At 41.6% G+C, this 21,000-nt stretch overlaps 1 protein-coding gene across 3 annotated transcripts in view; it reads left to right on the forward strand.

Moving 5' to 3' along the window:
* The window catches only part of SPATS2 (spermatogenesis associated serine rich 2), a 152,131-nt gene extending 136,951 nt beyond the window's left edge, over positions 1 to 15,180 (forward strand). For all 3 annotated transcript variants that reach the window (XM_043563796.1, XM_043563797.1, XM_043563798.1), the window contains 5 exons: positions 4,600 to 4,658; positions 8,213 to 8,322; positions 11,273 to 11,375; positions 12,659 to 12,873; positions 13,940 to 15,180. In XM_043563796.1, coding sequence (XP_043419731.1) covers positions 4,600 to 4,658; positions 8,213 to 8,322; positions 11,273 to 11,375; positions 12,659 to 12,873; positions 13,940 to 14,251 — 799 coding nt within the window. In that variant the 3' untranslated portion in view covers positions 14,252 to 15,180. The remainder of the gene's footprint in view (positions 1 to 4,599; positions 4,659 to 8,212; positions 8,323 to 11,272; positions 11,376 to 12,658; positions 12,874 to 13,939) is intronic.
* The last annotated feature ends 5,820 nt before the right edge of the window (positions 15,181 to 21,000 follow it).

Consider the following 21,000-nt stretch of genomic DNA (forward strand, 5'->3'; position numbering starts at 1 on the left):
AAATGATGGACATGTAAGATATCTTAGAGATATGAATAGTACTACAGGCAAAACTATTCTGAGCAACTAAATAAATTACATAGAAGCTTTAGAATAAATTAAACAAATGTGAAGATAGTAAAAAGTCCTAGTAAGGAAGGCAGGCAATACAGAACGTTCAGACATTTACCAGTCTTTTCCCTTAGTGGCAGTGACAAGTCATCTAAAACCATCTTTCACGACTGAAGAAATGATGTGGAAATTCTCTACACTGTTATAAGGCACAGGCTTAATAAGACCTAGTGTCTAAGTCCCCGCAATATTTAGCTGAATTTCATTAGCAGTTTCAGAATCCAGTGTATCAGATGCTGATTATGGTGTATTTCCATTCAGGAAAACCTTGAGACAACAACTGCAAGCTCAGTGTCCTTGTGTATTGGCACGAGCAAGGTAACAGAAAGTCTGACTGTCTGAATGAGCTTTTCATCACTCTCTGAGAGGACTCATTGCTTGCAGTTATGGCCTCTAAAAACTGTTACCTCAAACCACAGATACTTTTGAATCTCTTGGCCACAGATCTATATGAAGACCATCGTTTAGCTGAGGAACAGATGAAAAACTTGAGCTTAAGTTTCCGCATTGTTAGAAAGCAATATTACGATAAACTCTTGTTTTTAATCATAAAAAGAAAAAGCCTCTGCTATTTATCTTTATGCTTACCCTACTGTCCACTTTTGAACTCTTCCCACCTTTTCTATTTGTGATGCACTTATTTCAACTTTTTATTATGAAAACTTTCAAAGAGACAAAAGACATGGAAGGATGGTACAGAGTGTGTGTGTGTGATGTGTTTTGGTGGAACCATTTGAAAGCTGCAGGCATTATGACATGCCACCTCTAAAATGCTTTAGCATTGATGACCTAAAGATATGGTCATTCTACACAGTTGCAGTGCATTATGTGATGTACTTTTAGGAGGCAAGTTATTATTATATTGCTTTGGTCAGTCTCGGCCTATCTATGGCGATGCCCTCAGCTACAAACGCCCGGGGGGCATTCACCTGGGCCGCATATTACTTGTAATGAGGCCATATTTGAGCTAGCGTTGTGGCTGGATCAGCCCTGGTGGTTCTTAGGATTGTAAGACACCTCAACAACTGCCATCAGGGATCTTGGGAAAAAAACAAGCTTTTATTACTTACATGTCCTAGAGGGGACATGGCACGTCCAGTGCCATACAGCACAGGGTGCTTAAATAGAGCCCAGACTGGGGTTATGCCTTTATTGCAGGTGATGGTGGGTTACCTAAGGTTTTGTGGGTTCATTCTTTATTGGTGAATTTAAAACATAAGAGCAGGAATTAAAGCGTGGGAAGGGAAAGTAGGGTCACTCAAGTTATATGGGTCACTCAGGGCTTTCTAAAAGAGGAACTTCCTGTGTGGGGTAGCCTGACTTTTTATTGTGCAGCTGGCAGTCTGTTTATCTGAGTTGTCTTTGAAATGGAGGTCTGGACAATCAAAGCTTAGTGTCAGGCACTTAACATTACAATGACAAAAGCTAACTACCAGGCATTTATATTTTAGCATTTATTCGTTTTTGTGCTTTTCTTTAAACTTTTTACTTTTTTCTTTTTTAACATTTATTCATTTTTGAAAGAGAGGTGCAGGGAGACAGGGAGACCCGGAACTGGAAGCAGGCTCCAGGCTCTGAGCTGTCAGCACAGAGCCTGACGCGGGTTCGAACTCACTAGCTGTGAGATCAAGACCAGAGCTGAAGTCGGACGCTTAACCGACTGAGCCACCCAGGCGCCCCATATTCATTTTTGTGTTTTAAAGACTTGTGAAAATCTTCAGGAAAATTGCAAATGTTCATCAGGCTTTTCTCTGAGAAAATATCCCAACAGTCTCGGTTAACCAGTAGATTGCTCTATTTAATACTTGGCTGACGACATAAGACCTTTCTTTTGTAGATGTTATCAATAGATGGCAAGACAACAAACAAGAAATAGAAGCACTTACTGCTTTTTATAGTGGGGTTTTTGGGCACGAAAATATGCACTTTTTTTAATGGCATGGGCAGATGGTTGTCCATACACTGCCTCTGAATTTCTTACGATCACCAGTGAGTCAATCAAAAAACAAACTTTATTTAAGTGGATTCCAGTCATCCCTACAGGGGGAAAAAATCCAACACAGTGTACTTCGTAGCTCCTACTGCCACAGAAAAGTCTGATTGTGATGATGCAGAATTTTTTTTCTTGCTAAACGTGTCATGTGACATTCTACTTTTTCATAATAAAGATCGTAAGCTGCAAAAAGCTTACTTGTTTGCGGAAGTCTTAATAAATATTTTACAAGCTTTGCCAGAGACAAATTTGTCATCTGGTGGACACAGCGTCTGCATCTTAAGGTGATTCAGCAACAGAGAGGAGGTAGGGTCAAAATTGAGGCCTGGCAGCTCCTGTCTCAGTTGTGCTTTTGTTTTGCTTTTAGGTATTCCAAATGCTGCTAGAGTTCTCGGAGCAAAGTATTGCCAAGGTTTGGAGAATGCTTTCTTAGCAGAGTATTGCTACCCTACAATAGTTGGATCTTCTCTCTTGTCTGGTGCTTCTGGATTAATATGCCATCCAAATTTGTTTCATTACAAGTCTGTTTATTAACATCATGCATAATGATGTTTTTTTGTTTTTTTTTTTTAGAGAGCATGAGTGTGCACGTGCACGCAGGGGAGGGGCAGAGAGAGAGAGAGAGAGAGAGAGAACACCAAGCTGGTTCTGCTCTGTTAGTATGGAGCCCAGGGTGGGGCTCAAACTCAGCGAACTGTGAAATCATGACGTGAACTGAAACCAAGAGTCAGATACTTAACCAACTGAGCCACCCAGGTGCCCCACATCATACATAATTCTTATCAAACCTATGTTCTCTGGCACTTCATATAAAGGAATTTGCTCCTTGAGAAAATGACCCTGCCTTATCTTTTTTTGTATACCTCACACTATAGTCCCTGTATTAACTACTTTCTGCTAACATCACTAAATATTGAGCTAAATTGAATCAGCATTCATATATATGTATACGTATATGTTTATGTATGTGTGTATATATGATTAGTTTTACAATCAGAAACGAGTAGAACTTTTATTAACCTTGTAGATCTATTCCTTTGCAAAAGGGGAAATCAGAATGAATAGAAAATTCAAAGAGAGTTGGAACATTTCATGTCTGGGCAAGTGTCAAAATTTTAGATTTTTATTTCACCACTGAGTAAAACTGATACGGTAAGGAAAATTACTTGTATCCAGAGGTTGCAGACTAGGGCAGGCTACTGTCTTTCTATATGTTGAAGGTAGTGGGGTCTTTTACAAGAACATAGAAAGCTTTACGTGCCATTTACATTTGCAGTGGAGAAAATTCTCAGTACCCATTTGATGTTCATTTTCTGTAGAAAGCCTATCAGAAACCTTTGATTTCATTTTTTCTGGATTATCAAATGTTTACCTGAAACCAGCACAATGTATATATGTCTTTTAACTACTCTGCCTCCTTAAGACTAAAGTGCCACAAACAAAAACAAATGAGCAAAGGGAAAAAAGAGAGAGAGAGAGTGACAAACCAAGAAACGGACTCAACTACAGAGAACAAACTGATGGTTACCAGAGGGGAGGGATGGGCTGACCAGGTGATGGGGATTAAGGGGGACACCTCTTGTGATGAGCACTGGGTGATGTACAGAATTGTTGAATCAAGGGGCGCCTGGGTGGCCCAGTCAGTTAAGTGTCCAACTTTGGCTCAGGTGATGACCTCCAGGTTGGGTACTTCGAGCCCTGTGTTGGGCTCTGTGCTGACAGCTCAGAGCCTGGAGCCTGCTTTGCAGTCTGTGTCTCCCTCTCTCTCTCTGCCCCTCCCCTGCTTGTGCTCTCTCGGAAAAATAAAAATAAATAAATAAACAAACATTAAAAAAATAAGAATTGTTGAATCAAAAAAGAAAAAAGAAGAATTGTTGAATCACTGTATTGTACTCCCAAAACTACTGTTACGCTGTATGTTAACTAACTGGAGTTTAAATAAAAACTTTGACAAAATAGACTAAAGTGCCAGTGGACTTGGTGCAACTGTGGTAAAGTGTTGAGAATATACAAAATCCTAATTGTGGATAAATTTACCATGCCCTAGTACTGATATTGCCTGGTAAAATGTATTAGAAGCAAAGCTGTCTGATTTCATAGACCAAAATATAAAATAAAAAATATGTGACTTTGTATGTGGAAATACGTAACTTCCAGAACTTTTGCTTTAGCACAGTTTAGCTAGAAGTGTTCTGTAGCTCGCTACTGCCACCTACTGGTTCTCAATTCTTGGACTTCTAGCTACTGGTTTACTGTAATACACAGAAATAAAAGGGAATTAAAAAAAAGAAATAAAAGGGAATCAGGTCTATTTATTGGAATCCTTAAAATATCCTTTGCTGAGGGTAAGACAATTTTTATGTGGTCCACACAGGGTTTACTTTGTAGTATGCTTTCAGTGAACCAACTCATAAGTCTGTCTCCTCTGTGAACAATGTGCTATTTCTATTTGAGTTTCTGATCAAACCTTTTTTCCCTTTGTCATCTTTTCCTAGTTTAATGGATCGAGAAGTGGCATTGCTTGCTGAAATGGACAAAGTGAAAGCTGAAGCAAGTAAGACTGATCTGTAGTTAAAGCTATTACCAGTTAGTAGGTATCTGCCTTTCAACCCTCATAACAAAAGCTCAATATAAATGTCAATGTAGGAGTTTATATATTTATTTGAAGAATCTTGAGAAGCTGTACTGCCCTGGCATATGAATCCTGTCAGGTGAAACAACTTCACAAGAATCTGGTTTTTAATATTTTTGAATGTTAATATTTTGAATGTTCAATGTCTGAGGGACTGCATCATGGTATTTGCCACCACAACATCATCTTAGGAAAATAAAGTATCCTTGCCAGGTGCCTGGGCTTTGTCTCATTTTGGGTTTTACTTCCAGTGATTGAATAATTCCATTGGGTTTTTTTTTTTTTTCTACTTGGAAAAAAAAATGTTTGGCATAATCAGAGTTAACTTCACCAGCTTGCCCACAATTTAGTGTATGCATCACTGTCATTACCTATCTGAGAACTTTCTTGGTTTTCTGTTTGTAAACAGTCTTCACTCGGTGTCTGTTATCATTAGATAGAGGAAGTCAATTAAATGAGGGTTTAGGATACCATGACCAGGATTCCTTGAAAGCTTACTAAAATAGATCCTGGAGGAATAGAGTCTAACTTGGGTAATTTGTGGGGTTTTGTAACCAAAGAACAAGATACCTGTTTTTTGTCATTCCTGTTGAGGGTTAGGTACAAGATACACAGCTGTATGGAAAGAAGGGAGTATCTGTTACAGCTTCTACAATGGCATTGATGTGGGCTTTTCAGCAGCAGGTTTGACCTTCATGCTTTGAATGCTAGATTTGTAATTTGGAGGGTTGTTTCTTTTAACCTGCTCTCAGACTGGTACGAATGGCAATAGGTTGAGGTGATGACTCACAATTAAACCATTTGTGTTTATGCTCATGGGCCAGAGGAGGCACTGAGCTGAGTTCTCTTTTGATCTATTTTGACCTGAAATGTTGAACAGGTGCTGTCCACTGTTTTTCAGAGGTGAGATTCATTTAAATTGAGTGGTATATCCTGAAATTTCTAAATGTGACCATTTCGGTCCATTCGTGTACTGTGTGTTCTATTTTGAGCATAAAGTTTCAAATAAAGCTAGTAAGAAGACATAGTCCTTACTTTTGAGAAGAAGGTGCTTTTTAAAAATATATCTTTTATAGAAAATGCCAAACATTTCAAAATGGCTGATATAATTAACTGCTGCCGTCCAGCTTCAACCAATTATCAATTCATGGCAAATCTTATTTTATCAAATTAAGAGCTACAGTTTTCCTTAATTTTGTCAGTTGTATATCTGTATCTCCTTTCTCTCATGCTAAAATCCTGGATCTCAGTGTTAGTAAATGTAATTATTCATTTACCAATACTATCAAGAAGGTGCTTTTTTTTTTTTCTTACACGTTTAATAGTTTTATTAATTTATATGTTCATAGTACTTCACAGTTCAGAGTTTTTTCATTCATTTCTCTATGATTTTCATATTACCCTTATGAGGTAATTAGGTTTTCCTTTTTTTTTTTTTTTTTTTTTTTAATAAATGAAGAAATGAGTCCTTTGGAGAAAATGTGGCTTGTCCAAAGTTGTGTAATTGGGTCCACTGATTTGTGTGGAGGTCTTGACGTGACACATTTCCTCCATGATGGGATCTGTAGTTTTGTCTTAGAATCCTAGAATGCAGATTCCTGAGAGCAAATGGATTTGACACAAAATGGCAGACAGGTTTTATCTTGGGAGCCAGACCAGTAGATCATTTGTAACTATTGGGCCTTAGTGTCAAGAAACTTTTGTAGGCATATCCCTCACTTACTGGGAAAGTGTGTTCTTATTAATTAAGCTTATGTGGGGAGGGCAGCCCATGGGTGGCATATCCGTGACAATCAGGCTAATAAGTAAACTTGCTAAAGGCATTCAATTCTCTGGAATACCTGATGTAGCTCTTGGAAAATTCTAGTTATTTTCTAACATAAATTTGGCTGATTTCTAAGTGGGTTACAGGATTCTATGTATAACAGTTAGGAATTGAGTTTGACTGTATGCAACAGAGTGGCCTAAATAAATGTGAGTTTATTTCTTTCTCTCATGAAATGAAAAATCCAGAGGTAAGTGATCAGGGCTGGCAGGGCGTCTCCAAAATGACATGAGGGACCCGGGCTTCTCTGTCTTTGTACTCAGCCATCCTTAGAGTGTACCTATGGTCAAAAGATCCCTGCTAAGGCTCCAGTTGAGGAGAGGCAATATGTTACATGCTGGCTAGGACTCCTGTAAACCTCGCCCTGTGAGTTCTGCTTAGATCTCAGTGACTAAACCATATCACATGATTGTCTTATCTAGCAAAGCCAGGAAATGTAGATTTTTACCTAAGCAGATTGGTACCCAAAACACTGGACTTCCGATAGGAAAAAGAAGAGAATGGATATGCAGTTGCTAACAGTCTTTTTGCTACTGTCCACCCCTCAGCTACCCGATATCCTCTTTTTTAAAAAATGAGAACACACTCCCCTCCTCCTCAATGACAACACCTCCAAAGTCTCATCTAGTTAGTATATTTAGCTGAAAGTCCAGGGCTTCGGGGTCATTTCAGATCTTTCAACAGATCTGGATATGGCATGTTGTGGTCTGGGGTCCCATGAACTAAAGGAAAAGTTAAATGCCCCTTCCTCCAATATTATATAAAGAAAAGTATAATTAGAGTAAAAAATTCCCACCTGGAAAAGCAATGATCAAATTGTACTGGGAAGGAGTAGCAGAATCCCTGGCCTTGTGGCAGAGAAAACTCCTTCGTTCATATGGCAGCACCTAGTTCTGCTTCCTTGGAGGATTTCTTTGGCTCACATCCTCTGTAACCCCTGGTTCTCTGCTCTGAGAGATTTTTTTTTTTCATATTGTCTGTTATCCTCTGTGGCCATATCTGAGTTATACATCTGGGAGCATGCCAAAGATTATACTTCTTAAAAGGCTGTCAACCACCTAAGTATCCACCGTTAGGGGACTTAGTAAATAATTGTAGTATGCCTAAGTAGTAGAAAACCATGTGGCTGTTAAACAGTGAAGGAGAGCCAGCGTATTAATAGGCAATGAACTTCAAGGTATGTCAAGTAAAAATAGCTTAGGTAAAGGAAAGGACCACGTATATGACATACTTCTATCTGTAAGGAGGGGAAAGAAGGGAGAGAGATATTTGCTGTCAGAAGTAGGGGAATGCTTTTACTTTTCATTTTATACCCATTTATTCTAGGTGAATTTTTTTTACCCTGGGTACCTATTTCTGTTTTAATTTATATGTTTCTTGATTAAAAAAAATTTTTTTTTGACTGGAAAGAGAAGAAAGAGAAATGACAAATGATTTATGAGTCTTTATGATTCATAAAAAGTGTTTACCATTTAACTGCCTTCAGAGTCCCTCAAGAAGCTGGAAACTGGACCTTTGGTATTTTCATTTTCTGGATGGGTGGGCAGCTAAGCCTTTGGCTGTTCAAATATGTACTGCAAGGCCCATATTTCCAATTCTCCTTTATCCTATTTAGCAGAAGATAAGAGTCCTACTCTCTTTTCCTCCACAGTGGAAATTTTGCTCAGCCGACAAAAGAAAGCCGAACTTCTAAAGAAGATGACTGATGTGGCTGTTCGAATGTCAGAGGAGCAATTGGTTGAGCTCAGAGCTGATATCAAGGTAAAACTTCTTTCTCCTTTCTGCCTTTCTTCTTACCCTCAGGGACTGAAGCAGCAAATCTCCATAATTCATCGCCATATCTAATATATTGAACTCATGATCTTCCCTTCTCAAAGCTAACCGTCTTCCATGTTCCCTTTCTCTGTAAATGGTACTGTCATCTATCCAGGTGTCCAACCTGGAAGCCTTAGGAATTTCTCCTTTCCCATATTAAATCTGTCAGCAGACCCTGTCTGTTTGACCTCCTCCCAAATCTCAGATCTGACCTTTTCTCTTCAATCTTCACCACCACCATCGTGATCCAGCTACTGTTGTCTCTTGCTTGGACTTCTGTAATGGCCTCTTAACTGATTCCACCCGTCTATTCTGCCACTGCCCTTCCCTCCAAGCTCTCCATATCTGTTCTCACACCACATTAAACTGCTTCAAACCTCCCACTGCTTTTAGGATAAAGACTGTAATCCTTAACACGGCCTCTAAGGGCTCTGCAGGGTCCGGCTCTGCCACCATCTTATTTCACACCATACTCCCCTTGTTCTCTGGCCATCTTTGCTTCTCCTTCCCACAAACATAGTCTCTTCCCTCCTGCTGGAGGGCTGTATGTATGCTTTTCGATCTGTACAAAACGCCCCACCCAACCAGTCCCAGCACACAGATAACTGACCTGCTCGTCCTTTTAACTTTCATGTCATGCCCCCTATCTTGTATGTCCATAGCATAGTTATCATTTTATATGCATTTGACTGATCTGTCTTCCCAACTAGATTGTGAACTTTACAGTGGCAGGAACCAGTGTGCCTCCAGTGTCTGGCATAGTGCCTTGGCATGTAGTAGGGATTCAGTAAATATTGAAATGGTTGGTTGGTTGATTCTGATTTTAGAAGAGAAAAATTAGCAACTTGAGATACTGATTGTATTGTATCTGTTTGTGAAGATTACTTAGGTTCAACATTCATGTATTTTAAATTGTTAAAAAAATTTTTTTTTTTAATGTTTATTTCTTTTTTGAGTGGGAGGGGGGAGAGAGAGAGAGACAGACAGAGCGCAAGTGGGGGAGGGGCAGAGAGAGAGAGGGAGACACAGAATCTGAAGCAGTCTCCAGGCTCCGAGCTGTCAGCACAGAGCCCAACAGCAGAGCTCAAACTCTCAAATTGTACCGTGAGATCATGATCTGAGCCAAAGTCAGACAGTTAACCAACTGAGCCACCTAGGTGCCCCTCGTACATTTAAAATTCTTATATAAAGAACAATGTTTCTGAGACTAAGCATGGAGACCTGAGAGACTTTGGGATATTTGTGGGTAGTTGTGGACACTGGAATTCTAAATAATTGTTTATAAACCATTAGCTGTGTGAAGAAGAGGAGTTGGCTGTTCCTACTCCTGAGCCCTAACCTCTGCTCTTTCTGAACACATGAGACTTCTTGCCATACTTAAGAGGAACACTTGCTGCACAGGCTATATAACAGCCTTTGTAAAATAAAAACCTAGATGGGAAATCATCTAAGACCTTCCAGGTATCCGTATCATTCTGACCCAGTCTTTCACACTCAGTCTTTCACTTCTCCCCTTAGATGCTATTGGGGTGAAATAGCAAAACGATGCCAGTATGAAATTACCATTTCTGATTAACTAGAACTATAATACTAAAAATTATAGAAAGTCTTCTTCACTGACATGAAGATGCCAGTCAGTCTTGTTCAACTATCTGGGAGAAGCCGGAAACCCCTTTGGAATTAGATGAGAATCCTGGCTCTCACAGGCCTCATCTGTTCTCCTTCCCACGTGGTTGAAAAGCTGCTAGAAATATTTCTGCAGGCTGACTAAGGATCTGTTTCTCTCCACATATTCAGTGTACTGAAGTGGGTGCTGTGCAATTTAAATGTCTTATTTCCAGATCATGTTATTTCCGTCATTCTTGTTATGTCTCTGGCTCAACAAACCCTAGAATTTGTTTCAGAATTACTCTCAGACTGATATTACATGTCTGAAGGCTCTATGTTACAGAGGTTCATGTGCTTTCCTGAGCCACAGTGTACTCTCAGGACTTCAGGGTTCACAGGGAATTTTGATTTCTCCTTTACCGTCTACTGCTTCTAGATCCATCCCAAGGATTCTGATGTTTTTGATTATACCCCTTGAAAATCCAAAGTGGAATTAGACCACCTGCTAGAGGACTGTTCTGAGGAGTTTGATTCTTGTAAATGATATGTAGGCCTTTAACTTTTCCTTTTTGCCTCCTTTTCATCTGGGGGTAAAAAAAAAAAGATTCCAGGCTACTTTGGAAATTGTTTATTGAAAGACACCCCCAGAAGCACTTTATTCCTGACATGATAGTTAGTTTTGACCCAAGGGGTTGGTTATGTCTCAGCTCAGTCTGCTTAAAAGGATTAAATTACTTGCAGCATAAACCCTTCTCATTTGCAAGGTTGGATTTTCACATGAATGATTTTCCATCTCAAGAAGTTGTCCCCACTTCAAGGACTAACAAATCCTACTTTATAAAGGGATGAAGTGGGTTGCCTAAGGAGGTTCCTATTAAAGAACACCAAGCCCTCTATTTACATGGAATCATTGTTGTAACGTACGAGCATTTTTGCTGCCTCTGCTTCTGTATAAAATGGAACAGTGTGGAGAGTAGCCAACAGTGGAAAGATGGCCCTCTACTGGAAACTTTTTCTTCTTTCTTTACAATTTCTCTTCATCATCTCTGATGGGCTTTGGCCATCAGGTAGCATTTCATAAAGCTCCCCAACAGACTTACCTTTGAACCTTAGGAAAATGGCTGAATTCCATCAGTCACCTGGCATAGGCAATATGATGGCCATTTAGTAAAATTTGAAGCAACAAAAAGACAATGGAAAATAGTTTTTTTCATCTGTTTATAAGAAGCCATGGATTCCATGTATACCACCTGTCTCACCTGGAGGCTTTTCTTTGTCCTTTCTCCAGCACTTTGTTAGTGAGCGTAAATACGATGAGGACCTGGGACGAGTAGCTCGGTTCACCTGTGATGTAGAGACGCTGAAGAAGGACATTGAGTCATTTGGACAAGGTAGGATGGCGAGAGATCCTGGGCGCTGGAGATGGTGAGGAGGGGACTCCGTCTCCTGATCCTAGACTAAAGTTTTGGCTTGGCTTCTCCACTGATTCTGCTTTAATGCCTCTTGTGTTTTTGTTTGCTTTTGTGAAAAGCAGTTCTGAGATACTTAAGAAGTCACAGGATGCAGATTCTTTGAGCTTAGAAGATGGGCATTTTCTGGCTCCCTAAATTTGCAATGTTATTTTTTCATCCTTTTCTGCTGGGTTGAGTTGTGTGTGATACATAGTGTAAAGAGCGGGAGCTCTGAGTCAGACCGAGCTGGAATCCTTGCCTTTACGTTAACCTCTCAGAACTTTATTTTATTCCTCTCCCAAATGGAGATAATAACACCTACCTTTCCTGGCACATAATAGGTGCTTAAATAATAGCTTTAAGGCTGGGGGGGGGTCCTTAAGGTGAGAGCTTATAGGGGCACACCAGTCAAACCCTGAGCTCAGCTCCTTTGTTCTTTCTCTGTCAGTATAAAAGTGAAAGGTCGGACCTAGAGCAGTGATTGTGAACTTAACATTAGACCAGACTTAAAACCAAAAAAAAAAAAAAAAAAAAAAAAAAGTAAGGGGTAGTTTTAAGCCATTGAATTCTGACACAATTTGAAGTGAATATATTACTATTTTTCAGATATTTTGAGTTGAGGATTATTTTTGCAGAAAGAACCTTGGGAAGATATATGTTTATTATAAAGACTAGTTCTGTTCATATTTAATCCTGATTATTTATACCTTGCATCATTCAAATTTTTAAAAAGGGATTTAGCTTTCTATTTACCTTTTTCTTTCTTTGTGAAGTCTGTACTTCAGAATGTTCCTTCATAGGAAACTGAACATATGGCCCATACTATTGTTCCTAGGCTTAGTCAGCTGCTGGAGCCGCAGCCAGGAGTTTAGTAGGAAATGCCGAGAAGTCATGAGTTGGTGGGGGAATGACTACTCCGATCTTACACTGTTCTCCTGTCTCTAAGAGTTCCTTTACAAAGCAGTGGGGGATTCACTAACTGGAATTTAAATAAAAACTTGAAAGGAAAAAAAAAAAAAAGCAATAGGGATTTGGAAGGAGTGGAGGAAGAGGGCAGAAGGGAGATTTTGCTTCCTGTTGCTTTTTTATAAGCTTATCTTTACAACTACTCCAGTAGACAGTTCTTTGTCCCAAATTGCTTATCGTGAAGTGGAGAAATAGGGAAAACCTTACCATCATGCTCTTCTGTCCTATGACAACCTATTTCTCCTATTTCCGTCCAGTGTCCCATCCAAAGAACAGCTACTCAACCAGATCCCGATGCAGCACAGTTCCATCTATGTCCTTGAGTAGTCCGTGTGATGCCTCTGCCGCTTCCTCTTCCACCTGTGCCTCTGCTCCCAGCCTTACAAGTGCTAACAAGAAAAACTCGGCACCAGGAGAGACTCCTGCACCCATAGCAAACTCCAGTGGCCGGCCCTACCAGCCTCATCGAGAGGTAACCTAGCTTCCACACCAAGCCACCTATAGAGAAAAGTTACCACCAGACTGTCACAGTTTAATTGCTGACAGCTCAGTACATTACCTTCCTCTCTTTATGGCCATTCCACACCTATTTTGAATCCCTCCAGCCCCAGTTAGTTCCAGAGAAAGCATTTGGTACTTCTGTTTCAAACCACCAGCTAGCTTAGACTTCCTGTTGCCAAGACTGCTGACTTTCTGATGTTGGCGGGAGTCCTAGCTATTGTAGGTAGTATCGCCTGGTAATTAGTCACTGTGGGAGTCATGCACCCATCTCGAGGTAGATGAGTACACAGTGGCAGGTTCACCAGAGTGCATCTGAAGCAGCAGCTCCCTAGGAGCACCGCGTCAAATATATCCAGGAGAGAGAGTAAACCTGGTGGGGTGGAGGGCAAACACCAGAGAGTTGAAGCATAATCCAGAAGTTCTTTTCTTGGTTTGAAGAAGATGCACAAGAGCAATCCAAGGCAGCGCTGTTAGCAATCCTGCAGAACTGGTATTACATTGGAAGTGGAGGACAAAAATAAAACCACATGCCATAAGCTTTCTGGGTTGTAATGTGAGAGATGTCCTAAATGTCACAGCAGCATGATTTAATCTGTACTTCATAATGTATAGCCAAGCAGATTATAAAGACATTTATTTTATTATTCCAGGTGTTCATTATCTTTACAAATGGCTTACAGTCCTCAGAGTTCAGGCATGTGATAAGATACTTGCCCAGTCGAGGGCTTGTAACAGCCCAAGAGTGTTCTTTCTTCCTCCTTAGCTTTCTTTTTGTGTCCAGCTAAAGAAAAGTGAAGTCCTCTTCAGTGGAGAGCCTAGGGATGAAAGGTGGGGTAAAATAGTGGAAGATACATTAATTCTGGAGTAGTGGCTAAGTTAGATATGCTGACAGAATTCTGGGAGTCTCGAGAGAGAGCTGAGTCCCAACTATGGGATACCATAATTTAGGCTTTAAGAATACTCCTGTAAGCTGAACTGGAACAGAGAGAGTGCCATAATGCCAGAGTTCTTTGAACATTGTATTCTTTTATCCTCAGGTATTGCCGGGGAACAGACGAGGAGGACAGAGCTACAGGCCACAAGGCCAAAAGTCGAATGACCCCATGAACCAAGGGCGACATGACAGTGTGGGTCGTTACAGAAATAGCTCATGGTATTCATCTAGTTCCAGGTATCAGAATGCTCCATCCCAGGCATCAGGAAACATTAGTGAACGGGGCCAGGCCCACTCTGCAGGGACCAATGGAACTGGAGCCAGCATGGAGCCCATCCCCCCCAAGCCCTCATTCAAAAAGGGGCTCCCCCAGCGCAAACCTAGGACCTCTCAGCTTGAAGCTGTGAACTCTTGAAGGCAGCTCCAACTGGCCTGTCTCCTCTATCCCACACAATTCAACTTGGTAACTGGACTTTAGGAAACTTATAGTTAGATGTAATAACAAAAAGAAGTTTACACATACCACTTTTTATGCCATTCTGAATATTTTGGGTTTCTTCTCTCCTCATTTCCTCCTTACCATTTTTGGAGGGGAAGCTGTTTTTTCCCTTGACCTTTCCCAATGGTACGGATTGAGTCTGATTGGTCACTTCCACCAGGAATCACAGGCAACCGATGCCAGGTTTCCCAAGGGTAAGCGATGTTCTTCCCAGTGCACCCGACCTTTCAGTTCCCCGAAGAGGCCTTCCTCAGCAACTCCCTACTGTTGAGGCTCTCAGGAGGAGATGGATCAGAACTAGTCCAGTTGCCTTTGCAGCCTAAGCGGAAGCGACACGTTCCTGGCAGGTTCCCTCTACACAACAGTATAACCAGGAAAGGCAGCGAGGGGATTGTGTACTACACTGAATTAGCCAGAGAAGCGGAAATTTAATTGGTAAAAAGGAAGGAACGCTGGGAAACATTTGAGAATCTGCCTCTGCTCCCAGAACATGCCTAAGATTGACACAGTCAGGTCAGGGTTTTAGTCTCCTGCTTGGCGCCATAGCTTAATCTGCAGTCTCTTCAGAATGCCCAAAGCCTCGTTTCCTATGGCCTTAGACTGCAAACCAGTCTAGGGAAGTCTGTGGGAAAGAAGCATTTAATTAAAGGGGAAAAAAAAGTGTTTCTTTGTTTCAAGAATGTTTGAAGATTTTTGCTGTTATTGTTCTCCCTTGTTCCTGAATCCTATTCTTATCCTCAACCAAATTTATAGCAATATAATTAGTGTTAATCTAAGGTGTTACCCATCAACAAATTGCCAGTCTTTATAGTTGGAAAAATAAAAACAACTGCATAATGTTCCCACATTTGTTTCACGGCAGCAAATGACTTCATTTCATTCTCTGGTTTCCTTTGGGCCTCATGGGGTAGAAGTCACCCGGACAGCTTGTTCGGGGCTTAAATGAGGATGTCAGAGACCTAAGTCATTTGTCCACTGCTTAGCTTCGGAACCAGAGGAAAATGCGGAAGCCAGCATGAGCAAATGCAGCTGTTCCTTGTGGGAAAAGATTCCTAGTGTAGGGAACGGTGACTTTCCAAAGGAAGCTTGCCGGTTGAGAAAAACCACAGCTGCCAGCAGCTCTCCCGAGCAACCCCTCTCCTCCACTGCCTGTCCCTTGACAGGAGTAGTGAGTGTAACGGTATAATTGAGCTCCTGCATGTAGCAGGTGGCAGTGGGGCCAGACCCCTCACCCCGCCCCCACCCCCAGCATCTATGATTTAGCAACAGCAGAGCTTTTTCTTTCTCCAGCATTTGTTCTCCCGAGTCTGAAGCCCAGACTGTAAGTGGCAGTGGTGCAGAACTTAGCTGCCTCAGGGCTTCCCTTGGCTCTTTGGCTGAAGCTGAGCTGCCAGGGTTCAGGTTGGTTGAACAGATTGAAAGAGGGAGAGAGAGAGTGAGTGTGTGTGTGTGTCTTTTAGTAAAGAAAACAGTAGTCCAGGAATACTAGGAAGCCATTTTAAAGGGCTGATCCCCTCATTTTGGGGAATTTGTCCAACACCATCAACCTGCTGGGTATCCAGGAAAAGCCCTGCTTTTCTGATTAATTGCTTCCCTATACTTTATAGAAAGTCCAGAGATTGAAGTGATCTTGAAGGGTCATGTGGTCTATCCCTGTATCCAGGCAAACCAACCTTCTAAGATGGGAGGCTGCATGTTTGTCAAAACCACCTTGAAGTTGAGGAGCAGCTTGCTGGCTCGGTCCATAGAGCATATGACTCTTGATCTCCAGGTCATGAGTTCAAGCCCCATCCTAAGTGTAGAGATTACTAAAAAAAAAAAAAAATGAAACATTTTCCTGTTAAAATTAAAACCTCATTATAGAAGAATATTTGAAGATGTTTTGGTATGATCATAAAAAGTTTAAAAATTACACTTTTTGTTTACATTTTGTTTTTAATGACAGAAGTAGTGTTTAAAATGTTTAAATGTTTAAAATGCGCTGACAGCTTAGAGCCTGGAGCCTGCTTTGGATTCTGTGTCTCCCTCTCTCTCTGCCCCTCTCCCGTTCACACTCTCTTTCTTTCAAAAATAAATAAATGTTAAAGTTTTTTTTTTAAGTCAAATAATAGCAATTATAAAAGAAAAAAATTAAAGTTTTCCACCCTCCCTTTCTATTCCTCAGGGGTAATTACTCAATAATTTGGGATATATCCTTATAGACCTTTTTCAGAACATATATATACGTATACACATGCATATATAGGCTTTTAACTTTTTGTTTTGTCTTTATAAAACAAAGATACTATATGCATTCAATAGTTCTTTTTGAAAATAATATGTCTAAGCCATAATTCATTTAGGATTTCATGTTTCAGATATTCTCCTCAATTTGTCAGTTGGACCTTCTTCCAGTGAAGAGAGGTTAGGCTTATCTTTTTTTTTTTTTTTTTAAGGCAATTTTTAAGCTTATTTATTTACTTTGAGCGAGACAGAATGGAGCGGGATGGGGCAGGGAGAGAGTGAGGGAGAATCTCAAGCAGGCTCTGCACTGTCAGCGTGGAGCCCGACGTGGGGCTCAAACTCACTAAACCGTGAGATCACTCAACTGTGAACTCACTAAACTGTGACCTGAGCCGAAATCAAGAGTCAGACGCTTAACTGACTGAGCCACCCAGGCACCCTGAGGTTAGGCTTATCTTAAGTTTGAATTGTACAGCCCATCTCTTGCTCCCTGTAGTAGCTCTGGGCTTCCCAAGAGAAGGGAGGCTCTGTGCCCACTGTGTTCAGAGGTGCCCTGCCTAATTGTCATTTCCCTTCCTTTCCCCTTCCTCTTAAAGATCAGTGTCTTGCCCTTTTCACAGCCTAAACATAGGACTGAAACTTCAGGTGGTTTAGCGCTGTCAGTTGTATACCACTTGAGAGAGAAAATTTAAATTAGCGTGGCTTCATTAGGAACACCAAATACTTCCTAGGCCCCTTATTTATGGCAATTTTTAAAATTCATTTTTTGAAAAAGTTGTATGGTTTTTTCTTTTTAACCTTTAAAAAGGATACATGATGGAAATTAAAAAATCCTCCCCTACCTGGTCTCACTCCTGAGAAGAAATCACTGATAAGTTTCTTATATATCTTTCCACAAATTTTCCAAATCCAAACATGCAAATATGTATTTTTCTTTCATTTACATAAATGGGAATCATATTATGCATACTCCTCTATAGCTTGCTTTTTTCACTTGTCCTCTTTTTATAGCTAGTATTTGTTTTAAGAAAATCAATATATGTAAATGGTAAAAAGGAAAAAATCTATAAGCAGTTCAAAAGGTTATATGGTAAAAAATAAGCCTCCACCCCACTCTGGACTATTTGTCCCTTCCCCAGAGCCAGCCACTGTTAAGTTTCTTGTGGACCCTTCTGGAGATCTTCTATATTAGCACACCTACCTCGTAAGAATATACACCACTGAGATCTCTTTCCGTGTCAGTACTCATAAATATACCTTGTTCTTTCTGTGGTTGCACAGTATCCCATTGTATAAACTCATCATAATTAGCTTAACCAGTCTTTAATGATAGTTTTCAGGTTTTAAGTATTGCTGAAATGAGCATCTTATACATATATCATTTCTTACTTGTGAGAGTATATCTATTGGGCAGATTCCTAGGATGGAATTGCTGGGCCATATGGTTATTGGTAAGTTCTCTTAAAGATGCTTGGATTTGTACTCTCACCAACTGTGCTTTGTACAGTTGCTGAGCTGGAAGCTAAGGAGAGGTAAAGATAAGTAAAATACAGCCCTTCATGGGCTGATAAACTAGTTGGGGCAACTGACGCATTGAATAAAACAATACTAGGTAGTGTCGCACGAAAGAGCCATCCTGTCTGGTGTGAGTAAAATGGAAGAAGCACTATGCTAAGGCCTGGGTCCTCGGCTTACAGTAGGACTATACCAAGGGGTGGTCAGGCCTTTTGTTCAGTGGTTTATAGGTAGGGTGACCTCATATTTCAGAATCCCAACCCAGGGTACAGTCATATGATGATGTATGTGTTGGGAAGAGCAAGATAAACTGTTTTAGGTTGGAGGTGACCTGGAAAACCCAGCACGCATGGTTAATCAGTCTGTGAACTGACCTATGCTTCTTGGTTATCAGTGAAGTCATGACTTGTTACCCACTGGAAATTCTGCCATTTGACCTAACAAAATGAAGATTTGTCTTGCCTACTTTACAGGATTCATCCCACCTTCTTGTCCCACCTAGTAGGGGTTGTATCCATGAGGTAGCATACTTCATGGAAGAAAAAGTCGTTCAAATCAGCACATATTGTGAGGTCGCCAACCAAGGAGCCGTTTCATCACTGTTTTAGCCAGTTCAGAGTACCAGACCATAATCCTCGTAGCCAGAAGAAGGGAACTTTTAAATCAATCAAGTTTGACTTCGGTTGCATGAGCCACCCGAGCACGTTGTTTCCTTCGAACATTGAGGCACCTACTGTGTGCTGGGAACTATGCTGAGTTCTGAGGCATAGACACATGATTCCAGCTCTTTCTTCAGCCACTTGGCAGGTGAAGGAAACAGAGCTCTCAGCTCTTCCTTAAACTCTTGGAAGCCATGCATGGTAGCTACGCAGTATGGTAAGGTGGAAAGACCGTGGACTTTTGAGACATACACTTGGATTTTAATTCTGGCTTCAGTTAGGTAGCTCTGTGTCTGACTGACCTTGGGCAAATAACATTTTTGAACCGCTTCCTGAACTGTAAAGTGGACACAGTGGCAACTACTCCATGGATGGGTGAGAGGAGGTATCTAGCCAGGTGCTGCACAACAGTACCCTGGTGTCTAAGCTAACCTGTGACAAGTTGAACTTACCATAATTCTTCTGCTCTTCTGTCTCTCCTGCCCTGTTAAAAAGTGTATAAAAGACTTCCCCTATTTCCAGCCAGACAGACTTATTAACCAAAAAAATAATAATGGCTCAGTTATCCTATTCCTTCTGTAGGTTTTCTCCTGAGCGCGTATCCCTCCAGCATGGTGAGCTCTGTGCCCTCTTGTCTGTCTGCCATACGTGTCGGAAAAGCACACCCTCATCCCCAGTTTCTGAGCTCCTGGGCGGGGTAGGCCAGAGGCTGATGGCGTTCACGCGGGTAAACAGTCACCCTTGCAGCAGCGTGCAGGAGTGAGGCTGAAGCTGGGGTTTCCCAGGGAGAGTCAGGGAGCGTTATTTCCACCCAGGTGCTGAGGCAGCTTTGTCACCTACTTTGCTCCTTAACCAAGGGGGAAACATGATCTGAAGATCTTTCTGGGTGAGGAAACTCACCCACCGTCACTACCACCAGCGCAACTGTTCTCCAGCCCACCCGCCCCTTCACTGCCGTCAAAACAGCAGGAACAAATACCACCCACTCTGATTCCTCAGGGAAAAGTCAGGTCTCCTTTTTATGTCTCTCTTCAACTTAACCCAGTTAGGCTTTCCCTGTAACTGGATTTCAAACAAATCCGTTTTCTGGTGTTGCTAGAACACGCAGATTGAGATTGAGATTTCTCATACTCACTCCCCTGCCTGCCACAGGCAGGACTGCAGTGGGTTCCCCTCCCCTCAGGGCTGATGGGGCTCCCCGCGGTTCGTGGTTCGTGGTTCGAGGTCCGGGTTGCCAGGCACTGTGGGCACTCGCTACAGGTCACTATCTGACCTCCCGTCAAAATGACCATACTGTCCCCTTTGAAAAGGCTGTTTACCAAAGGACAGGACAAAGCACCCCAGCAAGATGGCACAGTGACAAACTCCTGTCGACCTAGTCAAATCATGATTCGCATCTGGTTCCTCCACTTCCTAGCCATATGATCCACAACAGTTTGCAGATCTGTAAGTAAAACCATGTATCTTCCAGGATTCCCTTGTTGGAAAATGTATTGTGGTTTACTCAACAACAGCTAGGATCCTCCACTGACAGAAAAGGAATGACCTAGAATGACACAGCCAAGGAGTGGCCAAGTAGTGGAGGCCTCGAAGTTTTCCAGAATGTTTCTTTGTTCTGAGATGGCGAACCTTCAGTGAGGCTTCATCCTGAGCTCATTTCTGCATTCCCAGGGCAAGCACTCAGGAGGACTTTGATAACAATCCCAACCACTTAGTTCATCTCACAATCCTTTAACAATCCTTTAAGGAAAGATCATTTCACAAATGAAGGAACTGATGCTCTTGGAGATTAACACCCACCCCCACCCCACTCCTATTTCCACCCAAGGTCATCAGTGGAAGAGCTAGAATTCAAGTCCAGACTGGTCTGACTTGAAAGGCTAAGATTCCCATCGCTCACCACAGCCTTAGAAGCAGAACCTGCCCCATTGGCTGAGAGAGCAAGGCTGGAAACAGACCTGGGGACCTCCAGAAAGGAGGAAGAGAGTGGGAAGAGGGGAGGAGAAGGGAGGGGCCCCTGGGCTCTGTTCCTCGACAGCCACCTGCTCTCACCCCCTGCACACAGTGACTCTGCCTGCGCTCTGGGGGGCAGGGTGCTTTTTCCATCTTTTGTGTCTTGAGCGGTTTTTCCCTTGCTTCACTCTTCTCTCTCTCTTAGTTCCTTTTGTAGATAATACTCCCACAGGCCTCCCACGGCAGCTCCAAAATGCAGGCTCCCGAGTTTCTTCTTTTTGACAATGGCTTTGAGCTGTCTCTGAACAGGGCTCC

This window comes from Prionailurus bengalensis, chromosome B4 (genome assembly GCF_016509475.1).
Source record: "Prionailurus bengalensis isolate Pbe53 chromosome B4, Fcat_Pben_1.1_paternal_pri, whole genome shotgun sequence".
NCBI lineage: Eukaryota > Metazoa > Chordata > Mammalia > Carnivora > Felidae > Prionailurus > Prionailurus bengalensis.